The 25604-nt window shown below is 47.6% G+C and overlaps 5 protein-coding genes across 6 annotated transcripts in view; 2 read left to right on the forward strand and 3 right to left on the reverse strand.

Annotated features, from left to right (window-relative positions):
- Nucleotides 1–3173: 3173 nt before the first annotated feature.
- Nucleotides 3174–8159, forward strand: CREB3L4 (cAMP responsive element binding protein 3 like 4). The gene is made up of 10 exons (XM_058539224.1): nt 3174–3639; nt 3773–3950; nt 4195–4441; nt 4599–4720; nt 6567–6659; nt 6792–6898; nt 7023–7091; nt 7200–7284; nt 7460–7556; nt 7686–8159. Exons 2-10 carry the CDS (start codon nt 3777–3779, stop codon nt 7877–7879), a joined length of 1188 nt encoding a protein of 395 aa, XP_058395207.1. The 5' UTR covers nt 3174–3639; nt 3773–3776; the 3' UTR covers nt 7880–8159.
- Nucleotides 8160–8293: 134 nt separating this feature from the next.
- JTB (jumping translocation breakpoint) lies at nt 8294–10607 on the reverse strand. The gene is made up of 5 exons (XM_058539241.1): nt 10266–10607; nt 10055–10092; nt 9537–9619; nt 9006–9085; nt 8294–8614 (listed from the first exon to the last, which is right to left on the reverse strand). Exons 1-5 carry the CDS (start codon nt 10346–10348, stop codon nt 8458–8460), a joined length of 441 nt encoding a protein of 146 aa, XP_058395224.1. The 5' UTR covers nt 10349–10607; the 3' UTR covers nt 8294–8457.
- Nucleotides 10608–14053: 3446 nt separating this feature from the next.
- Nucleotides 14054–18363, reverse strand: RAB13 (RAB13, member RAS oncogene family). Of its 2 annotated transcripts, none has more exons than XM_058539243.1 (8): nt 18157–18363; nt 16781–16841; nt 15536–15596; nt 15214–15291; nt 15014–15103; nt 14827–14892; nt 14670–14723; nt 14054–14495 (listed from the first exon to the last, which is right to left on the reverse strand). In XM_058539243.1, the coding sequence occupies exons 1-8, from the start codon at nt 18278–18280 to the stop codon at nt 14418–14420; spliced, it is 612 nt and encodes a 203-aa protein (XP_058395226.1). In that variant the 5' UTR covers nt 18281–18363; the 3' UTR covers nt 14054–14417. The 2 variants fall into 2 exon arrangements, with proteins under 2 accessions (XP_058395226.1, XP_058395225.1); XM_058539242.1 differs by lacking the exon at nt 18157–18363 and adding an exon at nt 17608–18101.
- A 2883-nt stretch (nt 18364–21246) lies between these two features.
- RPS27 (ribosomal protein S27) lies at nt 21247–22902 on the forward strand. The gene is made up of 4 exons (XM_058539244.1): nt 21247–21322; nt 21636–21744; nt 22334–22444; nt 22819–22902. Exons 1-4 carry the CDS (start codon nt 21317–21319, stop codon nt 22845–22847), a joined length of 255 nt encoding a protein of 84 aa, XP_058395227.1. The 5' UTR covers nt 21247–21316; the 3' UTR covers nt 22848–22902.
- Nucleotides 22903–22984: 82 nt separating this feature from the next.
- The window catches only part of NUP210L (nucleoporin 210 like), a 105450-nt gene continuing 102830 nt past the window's right edge, over nt 22985–25604 (reverse strand). The window contains exons 38-40 of the mRNA XM_058539245.1: nt 24151–24247; nt 23525–23599; nt 22985–23438 (exon numbers count right to left, since the gene is read on the reverse strand). Of these exons, the coding sequence (XP_058395228.1) occupies nt 23338–23438; nt 23525–23599; nt 24151–24247 (273 nt within the window). The 3' untranslated portion in view covers nt 22985–23337. The remainder of the gene's footprint in view (nt 23439–23524; nt 23600–24150; nt 24248–25604) is intronic.

A 25604-nucleotide genomic window follows, 5' to 3' on the forward strand; every position in this document is an offset into this window, starting at 1 on the left:
TCCCAAGTCTTCCGCCTCCCACAGCTCTGACGATATCTTCCTGGTCTTGGGCCAAAGTCTTCTTACCTATCTCTTAGAAGACTCTAAGACCCCTTCTGTGCACCTAGGCGCCAGAGGGAAAGCATTGCCTTCTTAGGACTGACTTCCTTGCTTGACTTCCCTTGCCAGCACCCACAAGAAAGAAAAAAGACGAGGCAGAATTGGAAAAGGGAAATAGCAAAGAGAGGGCATTTCTGGAAAATCATCCCTTCCTAACTACCAATGGCCTGAGCGGACTTCTGTGCAGCCTTCTGCCTTCAAGTGGGTAGAGAAGTGGTGGGACCCATCTCAGGGATTGCTGAAACCCAACTTAGTGAAAAGCTTCTGGAAGTACACTCCAATTTACCATCTGTACCATGCCTCAGGCATCCGGCCAGGTTCTCTCAGAACACATCACACATCTCCAACTCTGCAACTCCTCTCCCTCCAGGCCTGCCGGCCCTTGTTTTCTATTCCATGAATGCACCAAGGTGTTTTCAACTCAGGACCTTCACTGTTTGCTTAGCCTGGATCCCCTTGGCCCACATCCCTGTTCTATCAGATCTAGCCTCATGGGAGGGTAGGGTACAAAGGAAGAAAATAAAGAAGGGGGCTCAGCCTATTCTTTTTTGCAAAGGTGAAAAGGTCTCATTTCCTAAAGAAGGGACAGGGTGATGCCTCTGATAAGGTTCTGGAAATGGAGGCCAGCAACTTCCTTAAGAAAAGGGGGAGGGCTGGCCCCGTGGCTTAGCGGTTAAGTGCGCGCTCTGCTACCCGCGGCCTGGGTTCCGATCCCGGGCGCACACCCCGCACCGCTTCTCCAGCCATGCTGAGGCAGCGTCCCACATACAGCAACTAGAAGGATGTGCAACTATGACATACAACTATCTAGTGGGGCTTTGGGGGAAAAAAAGGAGGAGGATTGGCAGTAGATGTTAGCTCAGAGCCGGTCTTCCTCAGCAAAAAAAGGAGGATTAGCATGGATCTTCCTCACAAAAAACAAAAAGAAAGAAAAGGGCAAATGTAGGACTTCTTGAGGGAGGGGGTCTGGGAGAAAAAAAATCATATAGGACTCTAAGAACAGGATATAAGTGAAATGTGTATTGGTGTCCCATCATTTAATAATAATTATCATTGCCGCTCGAAGCTCTTAATTAAAAGATAAAAATTACCATTAGAGGCAATTCCAGATTATTCAAGGGAATATTATGCATGCTATGGTTTGCCTGAATTATGTTTTCAAGATTATTGATAATCAGTAACATTAAACAAGGAATCATGACCTGGGAGTCAGGACACCTGGGTACTAGTCCTAGCTCTACCTGCGATCTTAGGTAAGTCATTTTCCCTCTCAGGAGCTTGATAAATCACGTGGAAGAGGGAAGTTAGACTAGCAGATGATGCCAGAGGTGCCTTCCAATTCTAACATTAATGGAAGCTGACTATATTTTCCATCTAATCATCCCTGCACATGTTGCCTGCAGGAAGCCCTTTGAAACCTTTCTTGATCTAGGAAAGATCTAAGCAAGCACAACTCTGCTTTCCTTAGAGGTCTGTGTCACTCTAGGAAGCTTGGTTTGTCTCTTTACCACTTGAGCAAGATACAGGGAGATAAGCAGGAAAGACAAGAGTTGGGAAATTTGAGAAAGCCCCAGCAAGGTAGCTTAGCGTAGTGCGAAGAATATGGACTCAGGCATTCAAATCTTGGTTCAGCCACTTACAGAGGAATTTTGAGAAAGGTACTTACCTCTCTCTGCCTGCTATGAGTTGCTATGAGAATTATGAGTAACATGAAAATGTCTGACCTTGGAGCCGGCCCGTGTCTTAGCGGTTAAGTGCCCGCGGTCCGCTACTGGCGGCCTGGGTTCGGATCCCGGGCGCACACCGACGCACCGCTTGTCCGGCCATGCTGAGGCCGCGTCCCACAGAGAGCGACTGGAAGGATGTGCAACTATGACATACAACTATCTACTGGGGCTTTGGGGAAAAAAAAGGAGGAGGATTGGCAGTAGATGTTAGCTCAGAGCTGGTCTTCCTCAGCAAAAAGAGGAGGCTTAGCATGGATGTTAGTTCAGGGCTGATCTTCCTCACAAAAAAAAAAAAAAGAAAGAAAAAAAATGTCTGACCATATAATAGTTACTCCATAAATAGTAGATCCTGTTCCTTTCTTTACCCTCAGCTTGTTCAAATTTTCACAAGGAGAATACCAGTTTGAATTCTAGATCCGTATCCTGACTTTCCTGCTTTATTCACCCAGCTACGAAAATCATACCTGTATTAGTATATTTCCATTATTTTATTTAAAGTGAATTCCTGGGTCATCAATCACTAGACCAAGGCAAAAAATCCTGAGTTTTGGTATTCTACATTCTAGTCATGGATCTCTATCTCCTCATTGGTAAAATTAGTAAAATATTACCTGCTTTGTCTGCCTCAGGGTTGTGGATTAAATGAGAGAAGAATGTTTATAAAAACATTTTATAAACTATACAAATGCAGGACACATACTGTTGTTGGTAATTATACACAAACAATAAGACAAATTCCCACATCAAACCCAAATGAGTTTTTGACCTCTTGCAGTTTTCCAGACCCTCCTCCCTCCTTTAGTTAAGAGAGAGTCTTGTGAGTGTGTATGTATAACTGCTGTTCTTTATCAGTAGCATGAGGCACGGATTACGGATTTGGACAACCCGCCATTGTGCGACTTGCCCCCGGCTGAGTCAACGCTCTGTCACTTAACTTGGGTCAACAGGTTATTTACTCCCCGCCTAGGTAATAACCTGGGATTTGGAATCACGTGGCAAGCGAAACCAAACCATGCCGCTCCTACCCATATTCTCGGAACTTTTCCCTAACTTCCCTACAATTTGTCTTCTGGCTCTTACTCTCCCTTTGGTGCCTCAGAACCCATTCCCCGAGAGACAAATAAGTCCTCCGGCCCCATCGGCCTCACTGCCTCTCGACAGCCCATTCTGACCGGATACGGTGGAGCCTGCCTCCAGAGGGTGATTGATTTGCTCAATGCCCTGCCCCTCAACCCCTACGTCTTTAGCTTCCAATCAGACTCAACTGTGGGACAAGCGCCAGGGGGTGGGGGAGGGGATGCCGCCGTATGTCTTGGGCAATCCAGTTGATTCTTTCCTCCTTTGTTTTCAACCCTGCCGTGATCTCCCTCTTATAAAATTGATGGCCGAAGAACAGCACGTCCTGTGCTCCAGTCATAGCCATCTCTAGCCTTCCCTGAGGAGCCACCAAAACCCTCAGGAAGATTTGCAATCGCTAGGAGAAACTGAGGCTGAAAGGGCGAGGCTGCCTATGTTTTCCTTAAGTCTGGTTTGTGGACGCTTAGCCTCTTAACCCCCTGCTCCCAGATACAGTGCCCCTACCTTGGCTCCTGGCTAGGTGCAACCCACTTTCCTGGTGTAAGGCTGGGGGCGGGGTTTGGCTGGGCAGGTCCAGGATGCGAGATCCTGGAGCAAAGAAAAGGTGTAGTGTTTGGGGCAGTCAGCAGGCTAGGCTGGCTTGGCAAGGCTGGGCTCTTCCGAACAAGTAATACCCAGGTGGCTCTTTCGTCTGAACCAGAGAGATAAGGCGGGAGGCAAGATCTCCAGGTGACAGGTGAGGGGGCTGTGCAGGTGAGGGGTGAGAGGGATCCAGAAACGGGGGGGGGGGGGGGGGGGGGGGGGGGGACTATCATCCTCTTTCTGCAACTCCCCCCCCCCACCCCGCGCCCTGCCATGCCTCCCTGCAGAAGGATGGATTTCAGAACCCCTGAGCTGCTGGACATGTGGCTGGAGCCGCCAGAAGATGTCTTCTCAACAGGATCCTTCCTGGAACTGGGATTCCACTGTCCACCTCCAGAGGTCCCCATGACTAGGCTGCAGGAACAGGGGAAGCAAGGCTGGGAGTCCAGTGGGAGCCTTGGCTGTGTGAGTGTGATGAATGGAAGTGGTGGTGGTTTGAGACACAACTCTGATAAGAAGCCCAAGAGGCTTCAGCCTCCACTTGGAGAGAGGTCTGAAGACAGAGCCCCTAAAATAGACATGAGCTATAACAATGCCCATGTCCAGGGACAGAAGGGACTGAAACTGAAGCATGAAGGATCTAGATTTGATATCAGGTAGGATTTCCAGAATACTTTACTGTATACATCTACACCCTCTTCTTCTGTAGGGCCTTCAAGAGAGTGAGCCTGAAGATTTCTTGAAGCTTTTCATTGATCCCAATGAAGTGTACTGCTCAGAAGCATCTCCTGGAAGTGACAGTGGAATCTCTGAGGACCCTGGCCATCCAGACAGTCCCCCTGCCTCCAAGGCACCCAGTTCCCCTGCCCTCTATGAGGTTGTCTATGAGGCAGGGGCTCTGGAGAGGATGCAGGGGGAAGTTGGGCCAGCTGTAGAGCTCATCTCTATCCAGCTAGGTCAGTGTTCTTTGTGGGAAGAGGACAATGACCCTTCAGATCCCGCACTAGCCCTGGGGTTAAGCGGGTTTCCCCAACCTGTGCCACTACCCAGACCCTACTGCCATCAAGGTGTACCCTCCATCCCCTTGCTCCCAACCACCTGTGTCTCCCTCAGGTCAGCAGAGCCCACCACTTATGGTGCCTGATGCCTGCTGGGTCAGCGAACTGCCCCTTGATGCTCATGCCCACATCCTGCCCACAGCAGGCACTGTAAACCCAGTGCCTCCTGTGACCCTGGTGAGTCTTGGGGTCAGCCGGATCCAGTACTCCATGATACACACATATATACCCACACAGATGGGGAAAGGGGGTAAGTGAGGGGGAAACTGATGCTGAACTCTCTTTGCCCCAATTTTTGCTGCATCAGGCCTAAAGACCAGGGAGACATGAGCAGCTTTAAGAGCAGGAAAGGACAAGGGAGGCAGAGCCCTTGGGGGTAAGGTGGTGATAACTCAGTTAAGGAGAAAGTGGGGTGAGAGAATCTAGGGATAGGGCTCGGGAGAAAGCCTGGACCTTGTGTGCATTGTTTGCTCAGCCAGGGCCATTGTCTCAGCCTTGGGTCAGGATGTGGAAATGGGACAGGCCACCTGGGAATCCAATTGGTTACTGGGCACTAGGTGTAAGAGAAGCAACTACAACTACGTTTCCAGTGGAACAATCATCCAGCCACACTTACTGCCCAGTGCTACAGTGTAGGGAATAACACTTCAGATACCTCTCCCAGGGCTGGCTGGCTGGTTCCTGCAGTGGGGGCGAGGAGGGGGCCTTGCTCAGATCACTGTTCGTCCCTTTATCCTGGAAAGAATTCCTTGTGTGCAAAACGCAGGGAACAGGTTCTAGCCTTCCTGCAAATCTGTGGTTGAAGCTGGGACCAGAAGCCAAGCCAAGCCAAGCATCTTATAATCGTGGCTGAGGGACGTTCAAAAGTCTGATGTTTCTAAACTTGAGTGTGCATCAAAAACACTGGGAGTCTGTGGTTGTTTTGTTTTTTAAATAAAACCCTCTAGGCCTCAATCTCAGAGATTTTGATTAGGTGGATTGGGAGGGACACCCACCCCTCTAATAGTTCCACCAAATAGTTGCAGGAGCAAGAAGGGAGCATCAGGAAAAGGCAGATAGAAGAAATGGTTTAGCTAAAAGCCAAAGACCATCAGGAGGCAAAAACAAAAATGAATTCCTCTTAAGTCACAAAGTGAAACATAAATCTTTCAAAAGTAGGCAAATTACTCCATTGACCGGCTCAGGTTAACCAGACGCCATCTACCTTTCCCACCTACTTTGTTATGAAGTTACTCAGTCTGGTTGCTTTTGGGGAGTTCTTTGAGAGGAGACAGAGCTTCAGTCTGAAAAGTGGGGCTCAGACCCTAGGGGAGAATGGGCCACTGCCCTAGGGAGCTCCCTGTGGTTGACAGGTGACTGGATAACACTCTCTGCCAAATAAAAGTTAATGAGGGCCAGCCCGGTGGCATAGCGGTTAAGTTTGCGCACTCTGCTTCAGCGGCCCAGGGTTTGCCAGTTCGGATCATGGGCATGGACCTCACCACTCATCAAGCCATGCTGAGGCGGCCTCCCAAACAGAGCAACTAGAAGGATGTACAACTATGACATACAACTATCTACTGGGGCTTTGGGGAGAAAGAAAGGAAAAAAGGAGGAAGATTGCCAACAGATGTTAGCTCAGGGCCAATCTTCCTCAAAAAAAAAAAAAGTTAATGGCTGAAAGTGAATCACTTGCCTGCTGTAAGATTAACCTTAGTGAGTTCCTCCATGTGCTCTTCAAATACCCGTAAAGTTTGGGGAAGATGTGGACCAGAACAGGCCCTCCCTAGTTTGCTTAGAGTGCCAACATCCTAAGTCTGTGGGCAAAGGATATGACAAAACCACCTCTTCTCTCCCTTCTCAGCCTCAGGAGGTCCCTTTGGCTTGATCCAGAGCCTGTCTGAATTAAGGTCCCTGCCCCTCACCTCACTTCATGGTTATTCCTCAGTGCAGTCCAGAAGGCATACAGAGAAAGCAGCCAGGGCGATGGAAATGAGATGACCCTCTCCCCACTCTCATCTCATGTCCTCCTGTCGCCCACCAGCTGCCCTGTCAAACCTTGTTCCTGACAGATGAGGAGAAGCGTCTGCTGGGGCAGGAAGGGGTTTCCCTGCCCTCTCATCTGCCCCTCACCAAGGTAACACACTTCCCCAAAGGGCATCCCAACCCAGTGGCCCCAATATGGCCTCTGAAGACCCGGGATCGCAGGGGCAAGTTGGGGAGTTGGGGGAAGTTAAGGGCCCAGGACTGACACACCCTGGGCCCCCAGGCAGAGGAGAGGGTCCTCAAGAAAGTCAGGAGGAAAATACGTAACAAGCAGTCAGCTCAGGACAGTCGGCGGCGGAAGAAAGAGTACATCGATGGACTAGAGAGCAGGTATGTTTGGACTCACATTTCTGGCTTCCTATGGGCCTCATCTGGGCCCCCTTCCTTACCAAGGCAGGCAAGATCAGGGACTGGCAGGATTGCAGAGCCTTGGTCTACCTTCCACACTCCCTAGGGTGGCTGCCTGTTCTGCGCAGAACCAGGAACTACAGAAAAAAGTCCGGGAGCTCGAAAGGCACAACATGTGAGTGAAAGCATAGTGTGCGCTTTGGGGGAAGGGTGTAGCCCACAGGAACACCATTCTTCGGCCCTGGGTCCCAGGAGATCTAACTCTTCATTCCTCCTTTCCCAGCTCCCTGGTGACTCAGCTCCGCCAGCTACAGATGCTCATTGCTCAAACTTCCAACAAAGCTGCCCAAACCAGCACTTGTGTTCTGGTACCATTAGTCTATTTTCCATCGATCCCTACTCCCCCCATCTTCTGCCACACTGCCATCCTGACACCCCCACTCCACAGCCACACCTATCTTCCCATCCCTCATGACCCCAACTGCCATCTGCTCCCTTTCTTTATTGTCCCCACAGTCCAAGTGTCCTCTTGTTTCCTCCCAGATCCTCCTTTTTTCCCTGGCGCTCATCATCCTGCCCAGTTTCAGCCCCTTTCAGGGTCTACCAGAAGCTGGGCCTAAGGATTACCAGCCTCATGGAGGTGAGAGGCAAGGGCAGGGAGGGACTCTGTTCTTCAGGGTAGTCAAGAAGGGAGAGGGAGGTCCTATCCTGTCTAGGATCCCACACCCAAGGGAGCACTCTACTACTGCCGTTTTTCCTTCACCCACAGTGATTTCCAGAAATATCCTGACTCACAAGGACATGACAGAAAATCTGGAGACCCCAGTGGTAGAGTCCAGATTGGGGGTCCCACCTGGGGCCAAGGGTGCAAATGGCTCAACAAGTACACTGCTTGAGAAGATAGGAGGGAAGATAGGCGCCAGCCGGCGCGTCAGAACTGTGCTGCATGCAGATGAGATGTGAGCTGGAACACTTCCTGGCCCACTTCCCAATCACGGTACGGAATCCAGGGTTCCCCTATGGTTTTGCTTTCCCTTGGAATTCCCACTCAGAGTTCTTTGGCCTCAGGGGTCTGAATCACTTCAGGACGCCCTAGATGTCTGTATCCTGAAGCCCAGTCTGCCTATGTGAAGGGGCACCTCAAATACCTTTGTCATGTATCTGTGATTTTATTTCTTCTTTGGGGTTAGGGTTGAGGGGAAATAAGTTTTGGTTGAGAAATAAACTTTTTGCTGAAATTGTATCCCAGAAGTTTTAAGTAAGTAGTAGGAGAGGGGGAAGATAGGTACTTGGTAAACAGGGGCCTAAAGTTGCCACCCCCTTTCCTTCTCTGCCCCCATGACTTCCTGTCCCAAACCAATTACAGCAGAGAAGGAAACTATTTTACTCTGTTTATTGTACTCATTAATGATCCAAAGGAGGAAGATGGGAGAAAGGGAGTGCTGCCACAAGGCTCCAAAGAACCAGGGGCACAAGTCAGGCCATTCCACATTCTCAGACCACTATGGTCTCTAAGACCCATATAAAAGGGTAGAAGGCAGCTATATGGATTCGATCTGCTTCCGGACCTTTTCCAGAGCCTTTCTGTCTAGTTGTCGCTGACGAATGATGACAAGGCAAGCGAAGACCAAGGCCATACCCACGACAGCCCCTTCGAATTTCCAGAATAAGCGTTGTTCCATCACAGCTGAGCGGCAGCTGAGGGCAGGAAGAAACAGTTATTCCCAGGGAAGGCCAGATAGCCTCACTCTCTAATCTGTCTTCTATTTCAGCCTAACCAAGATATATCCATGGGGAAAAAGAGGAAACCAGTCAGCCTTCTAATGTGTTTACAGAGCATAAATCCCACTCAGATATATCATTTGATTTATTTTCTGTTGAGGTAAGCAGAGCTGGTGTTAACCAACTTTACTGTTAAGAAAATATGGCCAGTAATATAGTGCTGAGTAGAGTTGGGATTTGGGTTCAAGTAATTTGGCTCCAATATGCCATGCTACCTCCAGACTAAGAGGAAGAGGAAGGACTATCTACCTCAAGTCATAGGAGCAGATATGAGCTAGGAGGTTTCAGGAAGAGAAATAGCACTTGCCTTTTGAACTCATTCCTCTCAGATGAGCTGCATGTGATTTTCTCCACATACCCTGTGGAACCACACTCAGGGGTGGTTTTCTGCCAGGAGAAAAGGACCAAAGCACATGTTAGGAAAGGGCAGCAGGAGAAGCAGAAATGCTGCCATTCAGAAGGGGCAGGTGCCCAAGCGCTATGGCAGAGACGGCAGGCAATAGAGAACTAATGAAGAGTTCTGTTGGGGATGGTGGAAGTGGTGGTTGCATGATTAGAAATATGTGTTAGAAAGAACATTTCAGGGGCAACAGTCTAGGAGAGGTGGGGACATGTTCCAGAGCCTACTGGATTAAAAATGAACATAACATGGTTATTAGCTGAATGTTGCCATTAATTTGGAAAGAAAAAGGCACATTTTTGGGGGAAGATAAGTTCAGACTTGGATATACACTGAACCTGCAAGGAAAAAGACAATAAGACAATGCAAAGGCACACTTAGTAAGACTTAGGGATGGATTAGAGGTTAAAAAAAAAAAGGGAGAGAAAACATACTCACAGCCTGGAAACTAGAACATGGAGTACACTCTTCTGCCACCACAAACTCTTCCACCAGCCAGCACGGCAATTGTGAGGTGCTCACTAAAAGGCAAGAGAAATGCCAGCCCCAGACCTCATTCAGAAACTAGTTCTCCCAAAGGTTCTGCCCATCCAACTTCCCAGCACAGCTGAATGCCTTCATTCTACGTGGTGCCGCCCTTTTCCACCTGTGCTCTTGGTATCTGGGAGAATGTCAAAACAAACTATGGGCGTGGTGAGGGGGGCGGCCCCGAGGCCTAGCAGTTAAGTGCCCGTGCTCCGCTGCTGGCGGCCCAAGTTCGCATCCCAGGGCGCCCACCAACGCACCTCTTGTCAGGCCATGCTGAGGCGGCGTCCCATATAAAGTGGCAGGGATGTTAGCCCAGGGCCAGTCTTCCTCAGCAAAAAGAGGAGGACTGGCAGATGTTAGCTCAGGGCTGATCCTCCTCACACACAAAAAAAACTATGGGGGCATCAGGATCCCAAACCATCACCTACCTGACAGCTTCTCCTCCCGCACAGGAGCCTCCGCTTGGCTGCAGCGGGTGAGGGGAGGAAGAGTCAAAGTCAGAAAACAGAACCCCAACCCCCGCCCCCCGCCCCGTCCCCGTCCCCGCGGTGCAGGGATACGGGGATACGGTCTCCCTCATCCTCGGGGGCGGCGACGACCCGATCCTCTTCCTTTTGCCTGCCCTCAGCCCCTCCTCACCAGAGCTTTAAGGTGACAGCGCAGAGCAACCAGCAGAGGTGACGGCCCTGGGGGAGGCCACGCCTCCCCACGCCTGCAGGCATGGAGCGCTCAGGGTCGCGCCTGTCCCGCTCGACTGGCCTCGTGCCTCGGCCGGAGCGCAGAGGCGGCGCTCGCTCTGCAGCCCTCCGGAGGTTCCAGGTCAGGGCTGCGAAATGCTGGGGCTGCCTATCGGGGCAAAGGATCTATCGGGACGTCCCCATGGCCACGGCGAGGGAAGCCAAGGCGCATTTGTTGTCCGGGGCCAGGGTCCCCGTCTTCGGCCGCTCGTCAGGCCTACCACCCCCTCCCCTCCGCTCCCGCTCGCGGCGCAGCCATCTTGCCCCGCCGCGGATCCGGGGCGGGGGCGGGGGGGCCGCGCGAGCCGTCGCCTGCCGGGGCTTGTAGTCTTCCGGGCTGGCGGCGCTGGCCCGCGGCTCCCTGGGAGGCAGCCTTCACGGCGCCTGTGCGGCGAGCTGCGGCCATTGGCTCGGCGACCCGGTGCATGCTGGTCCTGGCAGTCCTCTGAGGCAGCGGGGAAATGGCGGCTGGAAGGCTCCTCTGCGCTCTCGCTTCGCTGCTGCCTGGGCTGTCACCTGTTGGCCCATTTTGGGCTCGGTGAGCTGCGAGACGTAAAAAAGAACAATACGCCGCCCTCTCAGGATTTTGCTCCTTCCTTAAGACCCTGGGATTCACCATTCAGCTTCAGCCTGTCTGACACCCTTCTGCGTCTCATTCTTCTCGCCTCGATGGATGGTCAAGGGGAGAAGATGGGTTGGCGGTCCAGGGATGGAGGCGAAATTGCATTTTCTCCTCCCTCCAGGAGCAGGAATACCTGAGACCCACAATGAACGTGAAGCCTTCCCCTGTCTCGGGGCTCCCACTCAGCTCCAGTACTCAGATGTCACCTTCTCTCATGTTAATTGCTAAATTACTCCCCAGAACGGGTCCTTTCAACAACCTCCTCAAATGTTCTGGGCTCTCCTTTGCTCCTATATAATGGAATAATCGTTAGTGCAAGAGAAGAGCATAACATTTGAAGTCCCAATAAGCGTTGTGTCCAAGTTCAGGTGCTTATGAGCCACGTGACTTTAGGACGGTATCTAGTTCTCTGTGTTCCGTCTAAAACGGAAATGCTAATGTGCGTTTTCTAGGGTTTTTTGGCGAGATGCAAATGAAATGTGTATGAAAATACTTTATTCTCTTCTAATTATATTGTCTTACATTTCTATCATACTTTTTGAATTCAACATTTAGGTCATTTTGATCCTCCTTAGTAATCCTGAGGAGTCAGAGCTGGTATTATACCATCTCTGCTTTATGAGTAAACTCAGAGTATAAGTGACTTGTCCAAGGTTACCCAGCTAGTGAGTGACAGAGCTGAAGCTTCAGTCCAGACTTTCAACGCCCAGGCTAAGGATTTATGCCTGCTTTCCATTCCTGTGGAGTTAAACCTTGATATATATCCAGAACCCCAGTGACTTGACCCACACTCTGGGTTCATGCTTTACTGTCTAGTAATATATTAGCCACTATCCTGCCAGAATTTTCCTCCCAGTTTTACATATCTGTATGTCTGCAGCCTCCCAGACAACGGGACCATGTGAGTTCAGTTTTCTTAGATGCTCAGTAGATAGACAGGAGGTACTTAAAATAAACTTCATATAAATAGGCACTATTAATAATCTGGACCCCACTTCTCAAGATCAAAGGGCTTGTCCCCATACTTTTTTCTTGCTAACTCTGCTCCATACTCTCCTCCCCCAACAAGTCTTTCTAGCCTAAAGACCACAGCTCCCTTCTCTCCCCAACAGCCCTAAAGGCTAGAGCACTTTATTTTGGAATTAACAGTATACCTGGTGCTATATCCCATAAATTCTGTCTATCTTCCCAGCAAACTTAAAGCTGGCTTCTCAAGAGCAGGAACTATCAGACTGTGGAAAGATCAGTGGGTGGGAGTTGGGGAAAAAAAGCCTGGTGAGAGCTGAGCTTTAATTTTGCTTTGACTATTTATTTGTTCCTTTAAGTTAATTATTTGTCTGTGTGTGTCAATAGTTGTATGTTACAGATAGTAGGGTGTGGATTTTTTCCCAATAGTTTTTAGCTATAATAAAAGTTTTGGCTGCTGTCTTCTGGTATTGTTACTCCTTACCCAATCCTACCATGTCTCATGACTAGCTGTGAGATCTTGTAAGATCTCACTTCCAATAGCCGTACCAAGCAACTGAATAGGGTCTCTACACCGAAACTGGATTTTAAAATATCTGCTCTGGGCTATGATAAAGATATCAGTCATTCTTCTTCCTGGGATTCACAAAATGCAAGTCTTTCCACATCTCTTGAGCAAATTAAACCAGCTGGGCAGTTGACTACAGAGCTCAAACGTAAGCCACAGATAAGGATCATTACCCCAAGGAAGCTTGGGTACTTAATACATTTATCAAATTATTTCCCAAGTCCTTCTCCCAGCACTGTCAGACTTTTTTTGAGGGTTGTCTTTTTACCAACAGAAACAGCAGCACAAAAAAGGCTTTGTTGCTGACTCCAGGGTTGTGCCACCCACTTCCACACTGCAGGCTTGGGGATTTCTTAAATGCCTTGAACATCATATCCATGAATAAAACTTCTAATGGTATTTTCTCCAAACCAAACCTGACATTTTCATTATCCTGATAAAAGATCAAGTCTGTGAGATCATTTTGCTGTTTAATGTGAAAGGGTAAAGGGAGCTATGTATACCTGAGGGGACTATATATTAAGCCCGAGCTTTTGGTGGTGGTTCTTTTGCTTGCCAATAGTTTTGCCTCTTTGTTATTCAATAATTAGGAGCTGTTTTTGTTAAAATTTGTTTGTCTCTCTTCTTCTTTTATTTTTTTTTCCCTTTTTTTTTGTGAGGAAGATCAGCCCTGAGCTAACATCTGTTGCCAATCCTCCTCTTTTTGCTGAGAAAGATCGGTTGAGATGATCATGCCCATCTTCCTCTACTTTATATGGGATGCCGCCACAGCATGGCTTGACAAGCGTCGTGTGGGTGGGCGCCCGGGATCCGGGCCTGCGAACCCCATGCCGCTGAAGTGGAGCGCACGCACTTAACAGCTAGCACCACTGGGCCAGCCCCTGTCTCGCTTCTTGTAAGTACCACCCCAAACTTATATTAACTTGACCATTGTGCTTAAATATTTATGAATAAATGAACCTCTTCTGTGTCTCATTTTCCGCATCTAGTAAAAGCAGATAATAATGCCTACCAGCTGCCTAAAGGGATTGCTGGCAAAATCAAAGAAGCTTGCAGAAATCACTGGATAAACAATACTAGGCACTGTTATTTCCCTGAGCCTAGGGCTGTCAATCCTCTGGGGAGGCCCAAGAAAGAGTCTTCCTCCTCTTTTGAAATCTCCTAGACAAGGCTCTGCCCACAAGGATCCTCTGAACCCCATAATGGAAAGAGGATGTCTGACTTTCAGGTTCAGAGAGCCTCTGCTCCTTGCTGTTTTCCTCATCAAATAAATAGCTGGGGAAGGGAGAACTGCAGGATTAGTCCTGGCATCACAGGAACCCAGCCAGATTCAGGCAGACCAACCACCATAGAGAGGCAGGAATTAGGTTTATGAGTAGAGAGCAACTCCAACAATGATGGACGTTACCCAAACCAGGGACATTTGTGCAAATGGTGGCCTTTAATACTGAGAAAGACCATGCAGAGTGACAAGATAGGACCAATCTTCAGAGGGTGGTTCTGAGCCAGCCTTTCACAGGACCCTAAAACCTGATCCAGTAACAGAATAAATCAGTTATTTATTTACATTTATGTTTGCCCTGGAAACAAAGGGAAAGTCTGAGGCCCAGGGCCATCTATCCTTCCTCTCCTCCTCCCTCTCTCCCTACCTCCTTCTCACCTTCTTTCACTTCCTCAATTCTTTCTCTTCTCCTTGCCTATTCTACCTCCTTTCCTTCTTTTCCTCTTCCCTTCTGTCTTCTTCCTTTTTTCTTCTCCATTTTCTCCCCATTCTTCCACCATCTATCCACCTCAATCCCTCCAAGCCCCCACTGCTATTTCTCCCCTGCCCAGCCCCTCAGCCCGGCCTCCCTCAGGTTCAGCCTCCAGACTTAGGGTGGGGAGGCAGAAAGGGGTTCTCATCCCAGGGAGCACTTGTTGGCATTCTTCTTGTCACAACTTTTCAGGTCAGTGCTGGGGGGCTTGTTGCTGTTTCCCTGGAGAGAGAAGGGCATAGGGGTCAGGGTGAGAATGGCTGGCTGGATTCTGAGGCTATAAAGTGTTTGAAGGGGGCCCACCCTCATGAGAAGTCTTAGCACTGCTTCCCTCCTCAGTTTTTACTCCCAACACACACATACATAGCTGTGCTTAGCCCAGCAGAACCAACTCACCAATCTCCGGCCTCCTGACTTGAGCAAGATGTCCCGGGCCAGAGAACTGAAAGCCTAATGGGGAAAGGGGAGATTGTTCAGAACAGACTTGGGGGAGAGGAAAAGTCAATCTTCCAATACTCCATCTCTTTGTGGGGTGGGATGGGTTGTGTCTCACCTCATCCACATTCATACTGGATTTGGCACTTGTCTCGAAAAATCGAATTCCGTGCTCCCGAGCCAACTGTGGGGGTGAAATGGGAAGAAGCGAGTTGAATAAAGGGCAGCGGCAAAATCCTCTGCAATCCAACCTCATCTTGGCCCTCCCAGCCCAGTTCTAGAACATTGCCCAGCGCAGTCCTTACCTTATCGGCCTGCTCCTTCTGCACCTTCCTCTTGGCCTCCATGTCACACTTGTTCCCCAGCAAGAGGCGCTCCACCCCAGCAGAGGCATTCTGGGAGCAAAAGGGTAAGATGAGTAAAAGTTGGGTCCAGCTCATCTTCATAATCCCCTTCATCCTCGAGGTTCTACCCAACTCCCCCATCTCTCTGGGAGGGTCCTCACCTCTTTGATGCTTTTCATCCAATTCTGAATATTCTCAAAGGATTTCTCATCTGTGATGTCGTATACTAGGATAATGCCCTGGGGGATGGCAGAGTTCACAATGGAGCCTTAGACCATATTCCCCTGTTTAGGCTTCCCACTGCCTTCTAAGTGACCCTGCAAGTTCTATCCACGAGTGTAATCACCAGGCCATGTGGCGCCCTCTGCAACCCACACTGTGCCCCCCAATTTTTCCCTGCCCCAACCCCTGCCCCTCTATACTCATAAACCTACATTCTATTGCCTCATGCCCTCATCCCTTGTCCAGACCCACACTTCGTACCATGGCTCCACGGTAATAGGCAGTAGTGATCGTCTTGAATCGCTCTTGCCCAGCCGTGTCCCTGAAGAAGTGGAATATTTCATGGGATGGGATAGAGGGAAGGGCTCTCCAAAAGCTAAGAATTTAGCTTTTGGGCCGGCCCCATGGCTTAGCGGTTAAGTGCGCGCGCTCCGCTACTGGTGGCCCGGGTTCGGATCCTGGGCCCGCACCGACACACCGCTTCTCCGGCCATGCTGAGGCCATGTCCCACATACAGCAACTAGAAGGATATGCAACTATGACATACAACTATCTACTGGGGCTTCGGGGGGAAAAGAAAAAAAGGAGGAGGATTGGCAATAGATGTTAGCTCAGAGCAGGTCTTCCTCAGCAAAAAGAGGAGGATTAGCACGGATGTTAGCTCAGGGCTGATCTTCCTCACAAAAAAAAAAAAAAAAAGAAGAAGAATTTAGCTTTTGCAACAGGGTGGAGCTGAAAGAAACAGAATCAGGAAACAGGAAAGGGGGAAAGGGATGAAAGACAGTTGGGCTGATATTGACAGATGGGAGAGGCCTAAGAAACAAGATCTCTCTGGTTTATTCATTGGATGCTTACTCTGCCAAGCACTGTGTATGTATCATTTTATATGTATGTGTCATTTTAACTAATCTTCACTCTATCCCTGTGAGACATGTTTTCTTGTCCCTACTTTACAAATGAGGAAACCAATTTGGAGAGGCTAAGTAAGTAATGAAGGTCATTCTGTAACAGAACCAGAATTTGGACCACAGCCTGCTCTCATCTACTGTATCATAATGCCTCCATTAAGCCTCAAACCATGTACCACTTAAACACCTTCAGAGTCTCCAGCTTCCTTATGACAGTCAAGTCAAACGTCTACATTTGTTTTTCTGGGCTCTCCATAATTTAGAGAGAGCACTAGACTTAGGGGCGAGTCTTAATTCTGCTATTTGCTATTTAACTGCTTAGAGTCTGTTTCCACATTATAGCTCAACAGATGTTTGTTGTCAAGTTCAGAAAATGCTCTGGAGCCAAGAGAGGCAAGAGAGTTACAAAAAGCTGAAAATAATTTGAGGGAGCAGGAAAAGAGATGGAAAGACACCTGAGTGAGGTGACAGAAATCGATTAGGAGAAGAGCTGGAAGGAGCAATGGGGAAAGGGAGAGAAATGAAGCCAAATGGAAGGAAAAGGGTTATAGGAGGTAAATGAGGAGGTCTGGGTAGGAGTCCTGGGGGATTCACTCACCAGACTTGCAGTTTGATCTTCTTCCCTTCTATGTCCACAGTGCGGATCTTGAAGTCAATTCCTAGGGTGGAGAGTGCACACAGAAGCCAAGACACATGTACACGTGTGCATGTAAAAGCATGTGGTGGGAGAGACAGGAATGGAGCAGTGGCACTGCCAGAAATTCTGCATGGGAGGCACTTGACAAGCAATCTTTTTGGAAGTGTAAAACTAGGAGAATTGTCTCAAAGCTGTATTTGTATGGCAAGCATATTGTTTTTACTTAGAGTTTATGGATTTTGTTGGGGGAGAAGGTGATGAAAATTCTGCAGGGAGGCTTAAGGCCCTTAAGGCACCTCTTGGGTTCACTCAGCCATGCCAGCTGACAACTTTCTCAATTCAGTCTGTGTCCTCCAAAATACTACTTGCAGATTCCTGTTCCTTTCTGTTTTCTTGGAACCTTCTACTCTTGGTACTTCACCCACTCTCCTGGTCCTATAGAGTGAAGAGTGAGGAAAAAAGTAGCTGATGCCAGTCTATGTGAATTAACTAGTGGGCCAGGCTTGGAACCAAGAAAGTCTGAGGCTGAACAAGATTCCTCCTGCGACTGAACTAGGGAAGAGGGGCATTTTTCCTTTCTCTTTCCAACCAGAATTGTCTTGAGACTCTCCTTGTCTTATTTCCCAGCCCAGAGGAGATTAAGAAAGATGAGAGAGGAGGAGGGGAGACAATGTTCTTAGTGGAAACTTGGGCACCTCCCCCAAGCCTGTTGGGAGCCCGAGGGAGGACGCTGAGTCACCAGGCTGACTCAGAGACCCCAAAAGTCCCCTCATTCCCACCTTCCTTACCAGGCTGACTGCATATTCATGATCACAGTCCTTGGGCCACCCTCCAGCACACTCAGCCACTCTGTTCCACTCTCCCCAACCCCCTATAAGAGAGGCAGGGAGACTGGGAAATAGATGGTAAGGTGGGGATGCAATGGGAGAGTTTGAAACTCAGTGGGACAGAAAGGCTAGCAGAATTGTGAGACAGATGTTCAGGGAGAGGGGATACAGGAAATATGGAGAGTGGATCAAGAGTTCTAGGTGAATGGGGGAGGGGGGAAGAGGAGCTGAGAGGGAAACAGAGAAGGGTTCATGTGGATTTGAGGAAATGAAGGAGAAGCAAATGAGGGGCTGGCACAACTGAGGAGTTACCTGGTGGCCTGAGAGAAGTTAGAGGTTTGAGTACCATTCGCAGACATGTATGGGGGATGGGTCTGAGACAGGGCTAAGGGACTGGAGTTTAGTAGCCTCACTCTAAGGAGACTGAAAAGTGGGGTCACTAGTAATTTGGGAGCCTGAGGATGAGGGCATGGGGGAGTCGGGGGTCTGGGATATGGCCAGTGGGCTCACCGATGGTGGAGATGTAAGTGTTGTTGAAGTTGTCCTCTGCAAAGCGAATGATCAGACAAGTCTTGCCCACCCCCGAGTCCCCGATCAGCAGCAACTTGAAGAGGTGGTCGTAGGCTTTAGCCATGGCGGACACTGGGGGAGCCGGGGGGAGGGGTGGGGAAACGCCGGGCACTGGTAGGCGGGATTGGTAGGTTGGCAGACAGAGCAGCCGTAGCCCAGGCCAGGAAGTTTTCCTCCCTCTCCGCCCAGGCTCCGGGAAGGAGGAGAGGCGGCACTCCTCTGGGCCCCACCCCCTGCCCGCCCACCCCTTTCGGATGGCCGGGGAGGCCAGCCCAGCCTTCTCTTCTCTGGGCTTTCCCTTCCCAGCCTAGGCTGGCCTCTCTCTCTCGCCATTTCCCACAGCTTTTTGATTACTATCCTCCTGCTCTTGTGACCTCACTCTTCCAGTCTGAGGCCAGGAAGCTGGAGTGAAGGGAAGTAGGGGTTTAACCAAGATGACCAGGGAAAGATGAATTTTAGAGGAATTAAGGGAAGGGAAAAATTTTGGGGAATAAGGGTGAAGGCGGGGATGGGACTGGGAGTTGACAAAAACTGGGAGCTTATTTTTGGAAGGGCTATTCAAGGAAGATAGAAGCCTTCTGGGGCAGTTCTAGAATTCTGGTGTTAGCGTTACAAGCCCTTAGTTCTAGAATCCCAACTCCTTGGGAAAAAGCAGGATGCCCTGGAGTAGGAGGTTATTTGTTGAGTCCGTCTGCCCCCTGGTGGAACAGACTGAAAATTAAAATTAATTATACACTGAACCAGCGTCACCCTACCCCAACGCAAATACCCACCCTCCTGTGCACACACACAGAGTTCACCTAGACTTTGTGGGGCTTCGGTTGAAACAGTCTTCCTTCTGGGACCCTGTGTGTGATTTCTCTGGCAAGCCAGTTCAGGAAGACAGAGATTGGGACTACAGATAACTGGTCTCATTCTTTTGATGAGATGTGGATCTTTTAACAGAGCCCTGAGGCAGTACTCCTGATACACCACTGAACAAGCTGTGAATGTGTAGCCTTGGCAACCAGAAAGCTGAAGTACAGAGAGCATGGCTATAAAGAAACAAGTTTATCTTTGCCTTTGGAAAAAATTATTCAAAATATCTGCTTTACTAACAGTGGGGCCGTAGAATCGTCCTCGTATAAAGATAGTGTACTGGCTGTGAGAAGGCCTCTTTTGTCTCTTCACTTACCCTTGTCACCTTCTGTGCCCAAGTCTGTCCCTTCTAAAACACAACTAATCAATCCCCTTTTGTCCATTCCCTCTCCTCCCATTATGTGTTAAAGTTGTATCACAAACCTTGAGTCTTCTCTATTTCTCCTCACTGGCCAAACCATCTCTCATCAGCCCTTAACTCTTCAATTTTCATGGATTGTTCTGATAAAAACCCATCAGTTCTTTTTCTTTTCATCTTATTTTGCCTGGATCTGGACTTTTTCATCCCCACCATATTATTTTTGCTCATCTCTCTAAACAGTATTTATGCTGGTGTATACCTACTTTCACTGGAATCTCATCTTGGTAGTACTCTCCCCTTAGCTCTCAGAGCTTCAGCAACAATGCCTTTTCCTCCCTCAATTATGGCAGGCTCATTCTGGCCTTGGGTTTTGTAGTCACAAGCTCTTCCCTCAGCCTAGAATGCTTTTTCCCCAGACTGTTACATGGTTGACTCCTTGTCTTTCAGATTTCAGCCTAAATGTCACTTTCTCATAGGTTTTTCCTACCCGTCAGTAATGTGCTCTAACCAGTTCTTATTGGCTCATGAGAACAAATTGTTCATATCTCTTACTAACTCCGTGTTTAATGATATCACATTGGTAGTCTGAAATCAGCCATGGTAGGAGTATTTACACCACTGAAATTAGCAAAGACAGCAAATCAGAGCTCTCCTCCACAGAGCTGGTTGTTAAACTTTTACCAGCACACCTCTGACTGGAACTCACATGCTTTGCCCTATCCCTTTTCTTTGGAATTAACCAGGTCCTCAGATGCCATTTGGGTCATCTTCGTTCCTCCTTTATGACAAATGGACATTCTAAACCTTTGGTCATTATTGTAGAAGATGATGCTTTGGTCTTCTTTTTCCTTTCTTCCCATTCCTTGTCAAAGGTGTCAATCCCGCCAAAATTATAAATCTTGGAAAGGCAGTGCTGGTGAAAATGTGGGGAAAAGGATGTGGGACTGTAAACTGGCACAAACTTTTTGGAAGGCAGTTTAGTAGTACTTTGGACAATTTATTTAACTTCTCTGGGCATCACTTTCCTAATCTGTAAAATGTAGATAATAATAGCATCAACTTGATAGAGTTGTTATGAAGATTAACATATGTAAAGCAGTCAGAACAAGGCACATAGTAAGCACTATATAAGTGTTTGATGTAACTATTATTAGAGGGAAAGGAGTGGAAGGAGACAATTTTATAGGGGTTAACCCTAGGAGTAGGTTGGGGGTGGGGGAATTATGAGGAGGACTTTCTTTTTCTTTTTTTTTTTAAGATTTAATTAATTTATTTATTTACCCCCAAAGCCCCAGTAGATAGTTATATGTCATAGCTGCACATCCTTCTAGTTGCTGTATGTGGGACTCGGTCTCAGCATGGCTGGAGACGCGGTGCCTCGCTGCCCGCTGGGGATCCGAACCCAGGCCACCAGCAGCGGAGTGCGTGCACTTAACCGCCAAGCCACGGGCTGGCCCAGGACTTTTCTTTTTCTATATTTACATTGCTGAATTGTTAAAAATGGGCAAACTAAACCAACTGAAAAATAGTAAAGAAATTTAGTAAGTCCCGACATGGCTCGGTCTCGCTGTTTTCAACTGTCAAAGTGTAGCACGAAATTTAAAAAGTGTCCATTTATCCTGATAGAGATCAAACGCCGACCTTCTTAAGACAGCAAGCTCCCTCTCCCAACATAGCGACACATCTGTGCCATAACTATCCTTTAGAGACCTTCCGACAATGGCAGCCTCCCCTCGCCCCACCACAGACAGACCCTGACAGAAGGACCCTCTCAACACGGCGGCAGAAGGCGCGGGCGTCACTTCCTGCAGGATGACGGATATAAGGAGCAGGATTTCCGCTTTCGCTCCTTTCCGGCGGTGACGACCTCCCCACGAGAACATGCCTGTGAGTTCCTTGGTCCAGGTTTCGGCGGAGATCTCGCTCTTCTGTCCGCACGCCCCCCTCACGCTGATTTCGGATCGCAGAGGGCCTCCATTTGCCCTCCGCACTTCCTAGGACATTAACCACAGGGACCGCAGAGGCCCGCGGGGCCCCCTGCCTAGACGGGAGCGGAGAGGAGATAAGATGGCGGCCCAGCTGCGCAGACGCCAGGGGCGGCGAGGGGCGAGCTCTCCCCGGTGTGTGGCAGTGGGGTCTATTTTCGATCATCCCATTTTCGCCGTTGGTTTCTAAATCTCTGCATTTCTGCCTCTCTTAGCTCGCAAAGGATCTCCTTCATCCCTCTCCGGAAGAGGAGAAGAGGAAACACAAGAAGAAGCGCCTGGTGCAGAGCCCCAATTCCTACTTCATGGATGTGAAATGCCCAGGTGAGGAGATAGCTTGCAGTATGGAGACAGCACTGGATCCCAAGAGTGGGTGAAAGGTGTAGTGTGAGCTGTGTCGTACCCTTGAAGCAGCCCTGATTTCCTAAAATTTGAAGGTGTCGGATGGGTCCAGTTCTGCATTTTAGGAGTGATCCACAGTGATCTCCCATCAAAACTCCATGTACAAACTCTAACATTTCTTTGTGGTAGGAAACACTGGGATGATGGGCTTCTGCTTTGGTCATTTATGTACTTGTACCTGGAGGCAAGGCAGTGGATATATTGACTCATTAGTGACCATTCCTCCTCCCTAAGGGGAGGATCCTGTATTTTTTGACCCTTGAATAATTGTTGATTCTGCTGCTTCCCCTTTGAGGCTTGGGATGGTGGTCACTCATTAACAAAAAGTCATAGGTGGTCCACATTGCTTCTGAGTTGGAGTTAATGTATACTTGGAGCCAGGTCATCAGGTTTAGAACAGGATTCAAGAGTTTATATAATGTGCATGTCTTAACAGTTAATACATGATAGCATACATTTAAGTGAAGAAAGGCATGGAAAAAATGTAACTTCTTTTTGATGTTTTTTCTAGGATGCTATAAAATCACCACCGTTTTTAGCCATGCACAAACAGTAGTTTTGTGTGTTGGCTGCTCCACTGTTCTCTGCCAGCCTACAGGAGGAAAAGCAAGGCTTACAGAAGGTAAATGGTTTAACGAATGTTGTGATTTTGGGCTTTGAATCTTATAGTGAGAGGGATCGTGTATAGTGTAAATTATCAGACTGTCTTGTAAAGAGGGTTGGATTCCCTGGTCTTTTTTCCCCCAGAGTATTCCCAGAAACCACGTATTTCTTAATCTCAAATCACTGTCTAAAGCTAGGATGGATGGGTGATAAAAGGGGCTTTATATGAGCTGAAGCTGATAATAAGGTCCTTAAGTGACTAAGTAGTAGCTAAAGGAGTTGAGAAAAATAGAGCTTTCCTGTGGGTGGGTCATCTGGTATCATTTTGTTTTGTAGGGGTGGGGCAGGGTAAGTAGGCTGCTGTGAGCTAACCTCTGAACCTTTTTCTTCCAGGATGCTCCTTCAGACGGAAGCAGCACTAAAAGCACCCTGAGTCAAGATGAGTGGGAAACCATCCCAATAAACACATTTTGGATACATCCTGTTTATTGTCTTGTTTTACTGCTAGGAAGTTCCTACCTCAAGTCACATATTCAGGGGCAACCAGAAGAGAGGACTACTAGAGTCATTTGGGGCAAGTAAGTGGCCAAGTACTTAAAAAGTCCATTTGAGATCTTTCTGTCCACCTAGGCTCATTGAGTAAATCTTTGGAGCTTGATTAAAAACCTGGGATACCATATAAATGGGATATTTACTTTAACTTTTATGTTTTCTTAGAATTAAGAACTGACAGTTCATCTTTAAAACACAATCCAGCACACCACTTTAATACAAAACAGCTTAGAATTTTTTATTTACAGTTCTCAGAAGCCTTGTTTGGAGGCTTATGAGTGTAGAGATTGCTGCTAGGCTTCTGGTCTAGGGCTAGAAATCTCCAGTCCCCTACAGTTAAGGGACTTGTCCCAGCAGAGGTTAGTGCTTTATACTCCATAGCCAATGTTGTAGCCGACTCTGGGCCTGTGGGGGTTGTGGACTCATGAAGGGAGGGGGAGAACGTGTGGAGGTATAAGAACCTAGAAGTAAAGGAAGGGAGATAGATGAAGGATGAATAAAACATGGATATCTGAGCTTTTCAAAGGTAAGGATGGTGATTCTCTACCTGGCTGTGATGTTCCTAGAGTTGGTACATAAACAGCTGGAACTGTCTGTATCTTGTTTAGGAAGGCATTGTATGCTGGAAGAAGAACAAGGGAGATGTCACAAAAGAGGCAGTTTTCATTAGAGGAAAGCCTTAAGGGGCAAAGTCAACTCTAAAATTTAGAGATTTAAGTATAGCTATAAAAAAGTAGCAATGCTTCAAATTAAATAACTTCATAGTAATGTACTTACAGGAAATTTTTATTCAGTGGTTTTTAGAGGTTTTTTCTTTAAATTTCTGGCTAAAAGATGGGGGGAAATGCAGGTGTAGACAATAGGGTGTGTTGTGTTACTTGAATCATCTCTAGCTATGAATTTGAGCAAAACTGGCCATTATCTCAAGGTTTAGCAGTGGTTTCCACTTTTCACTAGTGTGTGTTTGGCACATCCTGTTTATTGCTTCTTGGTGGTAAGTTGAGCAGGACCTTTAATCCACTAGATGGCTAGGGAGTCTAAATCAGTTTCAACTGCTTGTCCCAAATTAGATGTGATAAACAGCTAATTTTCATCCTCATTTAGTTTGTGAAATAAAATGAAGGCAGTTTTCCAAGTCAAAAGTCCACGGTGCTGAATGTAAGGACTCCTTACCTAGAAAGATGAAAGCTGTTGATGCCAACACCACAAAGAGGGTAAAGAGGACCTGGTAAGAAGCCATAAACTTCTGGAGGACACCTGAATCTTCACATGGAGCAATGCATTGGCCAGAACAAAACAAGATAATAGTTATTTACTAACACATCCACGGCAGATGCTGCATTTAAAAACTTGTGTGGTCACAAGAGTATCTAGTAGCAGTACTCAAAACCCAGCCCTCTAGGAAGTTGTTTTGCATCTTACCCGAGTAAAAGGTGAACTGTATTTGGCTCCTCCACTTCTTTTTGGCTTTTTCCTATCTCCAAAATAATGAACTCTTCCAATTCTTGAGCCTCTTATTTCTTTATCTCAGCTTACAAAAGGATATTTAAATCCTCTGCTACTTTAAAATGCCGGTTAACCTTTCCTTTGTACTTTGACATGGTTCCCTTCACCAAATTTGTGACAGTCTATGGTGATTCAACTTTTAATTCTAACCCCTCTAACCTGAAACATTTCTTTGTTATTACCAATGACTTAAATTGAGGGGCCCCTTGTCCTTTTTTACTCAGGATATCATTTCTAGGGAGCATTCTGATTTGTATATAACCTTGTCCTCAATAAAACTTTAGACTTATGTCTTTGAAGCATACTTGGCATTGGCCTTTGGTTATTTCAGATTCTTCAGTGTCTAAAAATGAACTCGTTCCCTGCCCTGCCAAACTGTCTGAACTTCCAGGCCTTCGTACTTCTTATTCTGCATCCCTAGTACAGGCCCTCTACCTCTGGACTCCTAACTGGTCTTACCTCTCACTGTGCTCTTTCACAACTGTTTCACAGCTTCACACTCATTACAAACTGCTTCGCTCTGAAGAATAATTTGAGATTGCTTGAAGTGCATACACTAAAAACAAGATTCTCTATACTAATCCCTCATTGAGTCCCACCGTTGAAACTCCAAATAAAACTTAGGAGGCATATTGTCAACTCTTGTAGCAACCCTTTGTTCTGGCTTCATTGAACTAATTCCTATCTCCCCACTTAGGCCCTGTCTTAAATCTGATTTCTGCAGTAGGTACTATGCCTGGCATATACCAGTAGGCACTCTCATGCCTGTGTGAATAAGCTGAAGGTTGGGTTGGATATTTATCTAACCACTCTCACCCACCATAGTTGTACTGTTCCCACTGGTCCCTATTGTCTCCAAGAAGTTGCAGGCATTCTTACCCATTTTTGTTTTGCTGTGGGCAACTTTGGCAGTCTGGTAAAGTCTATAGCTCCCATAATGCAAAAAATAAAATATGTAGGAATAAAGGAAACCAATTATATCAAAAGTTAACCAAAATAGAAAAGGCCTAATTTGTGACAGTTATATTATACAGTTAACAGAATGTTACAAGGCCTAATTTATTTATTTATTTTATTTTATTTTATTTTTTTTTGTGAGGAAGATCAGCCCTGAGCTAACA

Source organism: Diceros bicornis, chromosome 4 (assembly GCF_020826845.1).
Source record: "Diceros bicornis minor isolate mBicDic1 chromosome 4, mDicBic1.mat.cur, whole genome shotgun sequence".
Classification (NCBI taxonomy): Eukaryota; Metazoa; Chordata; class Mammalia; order Perissodactyla; family Rhinocerotidae; genus Diceros; species Diceros bicornis.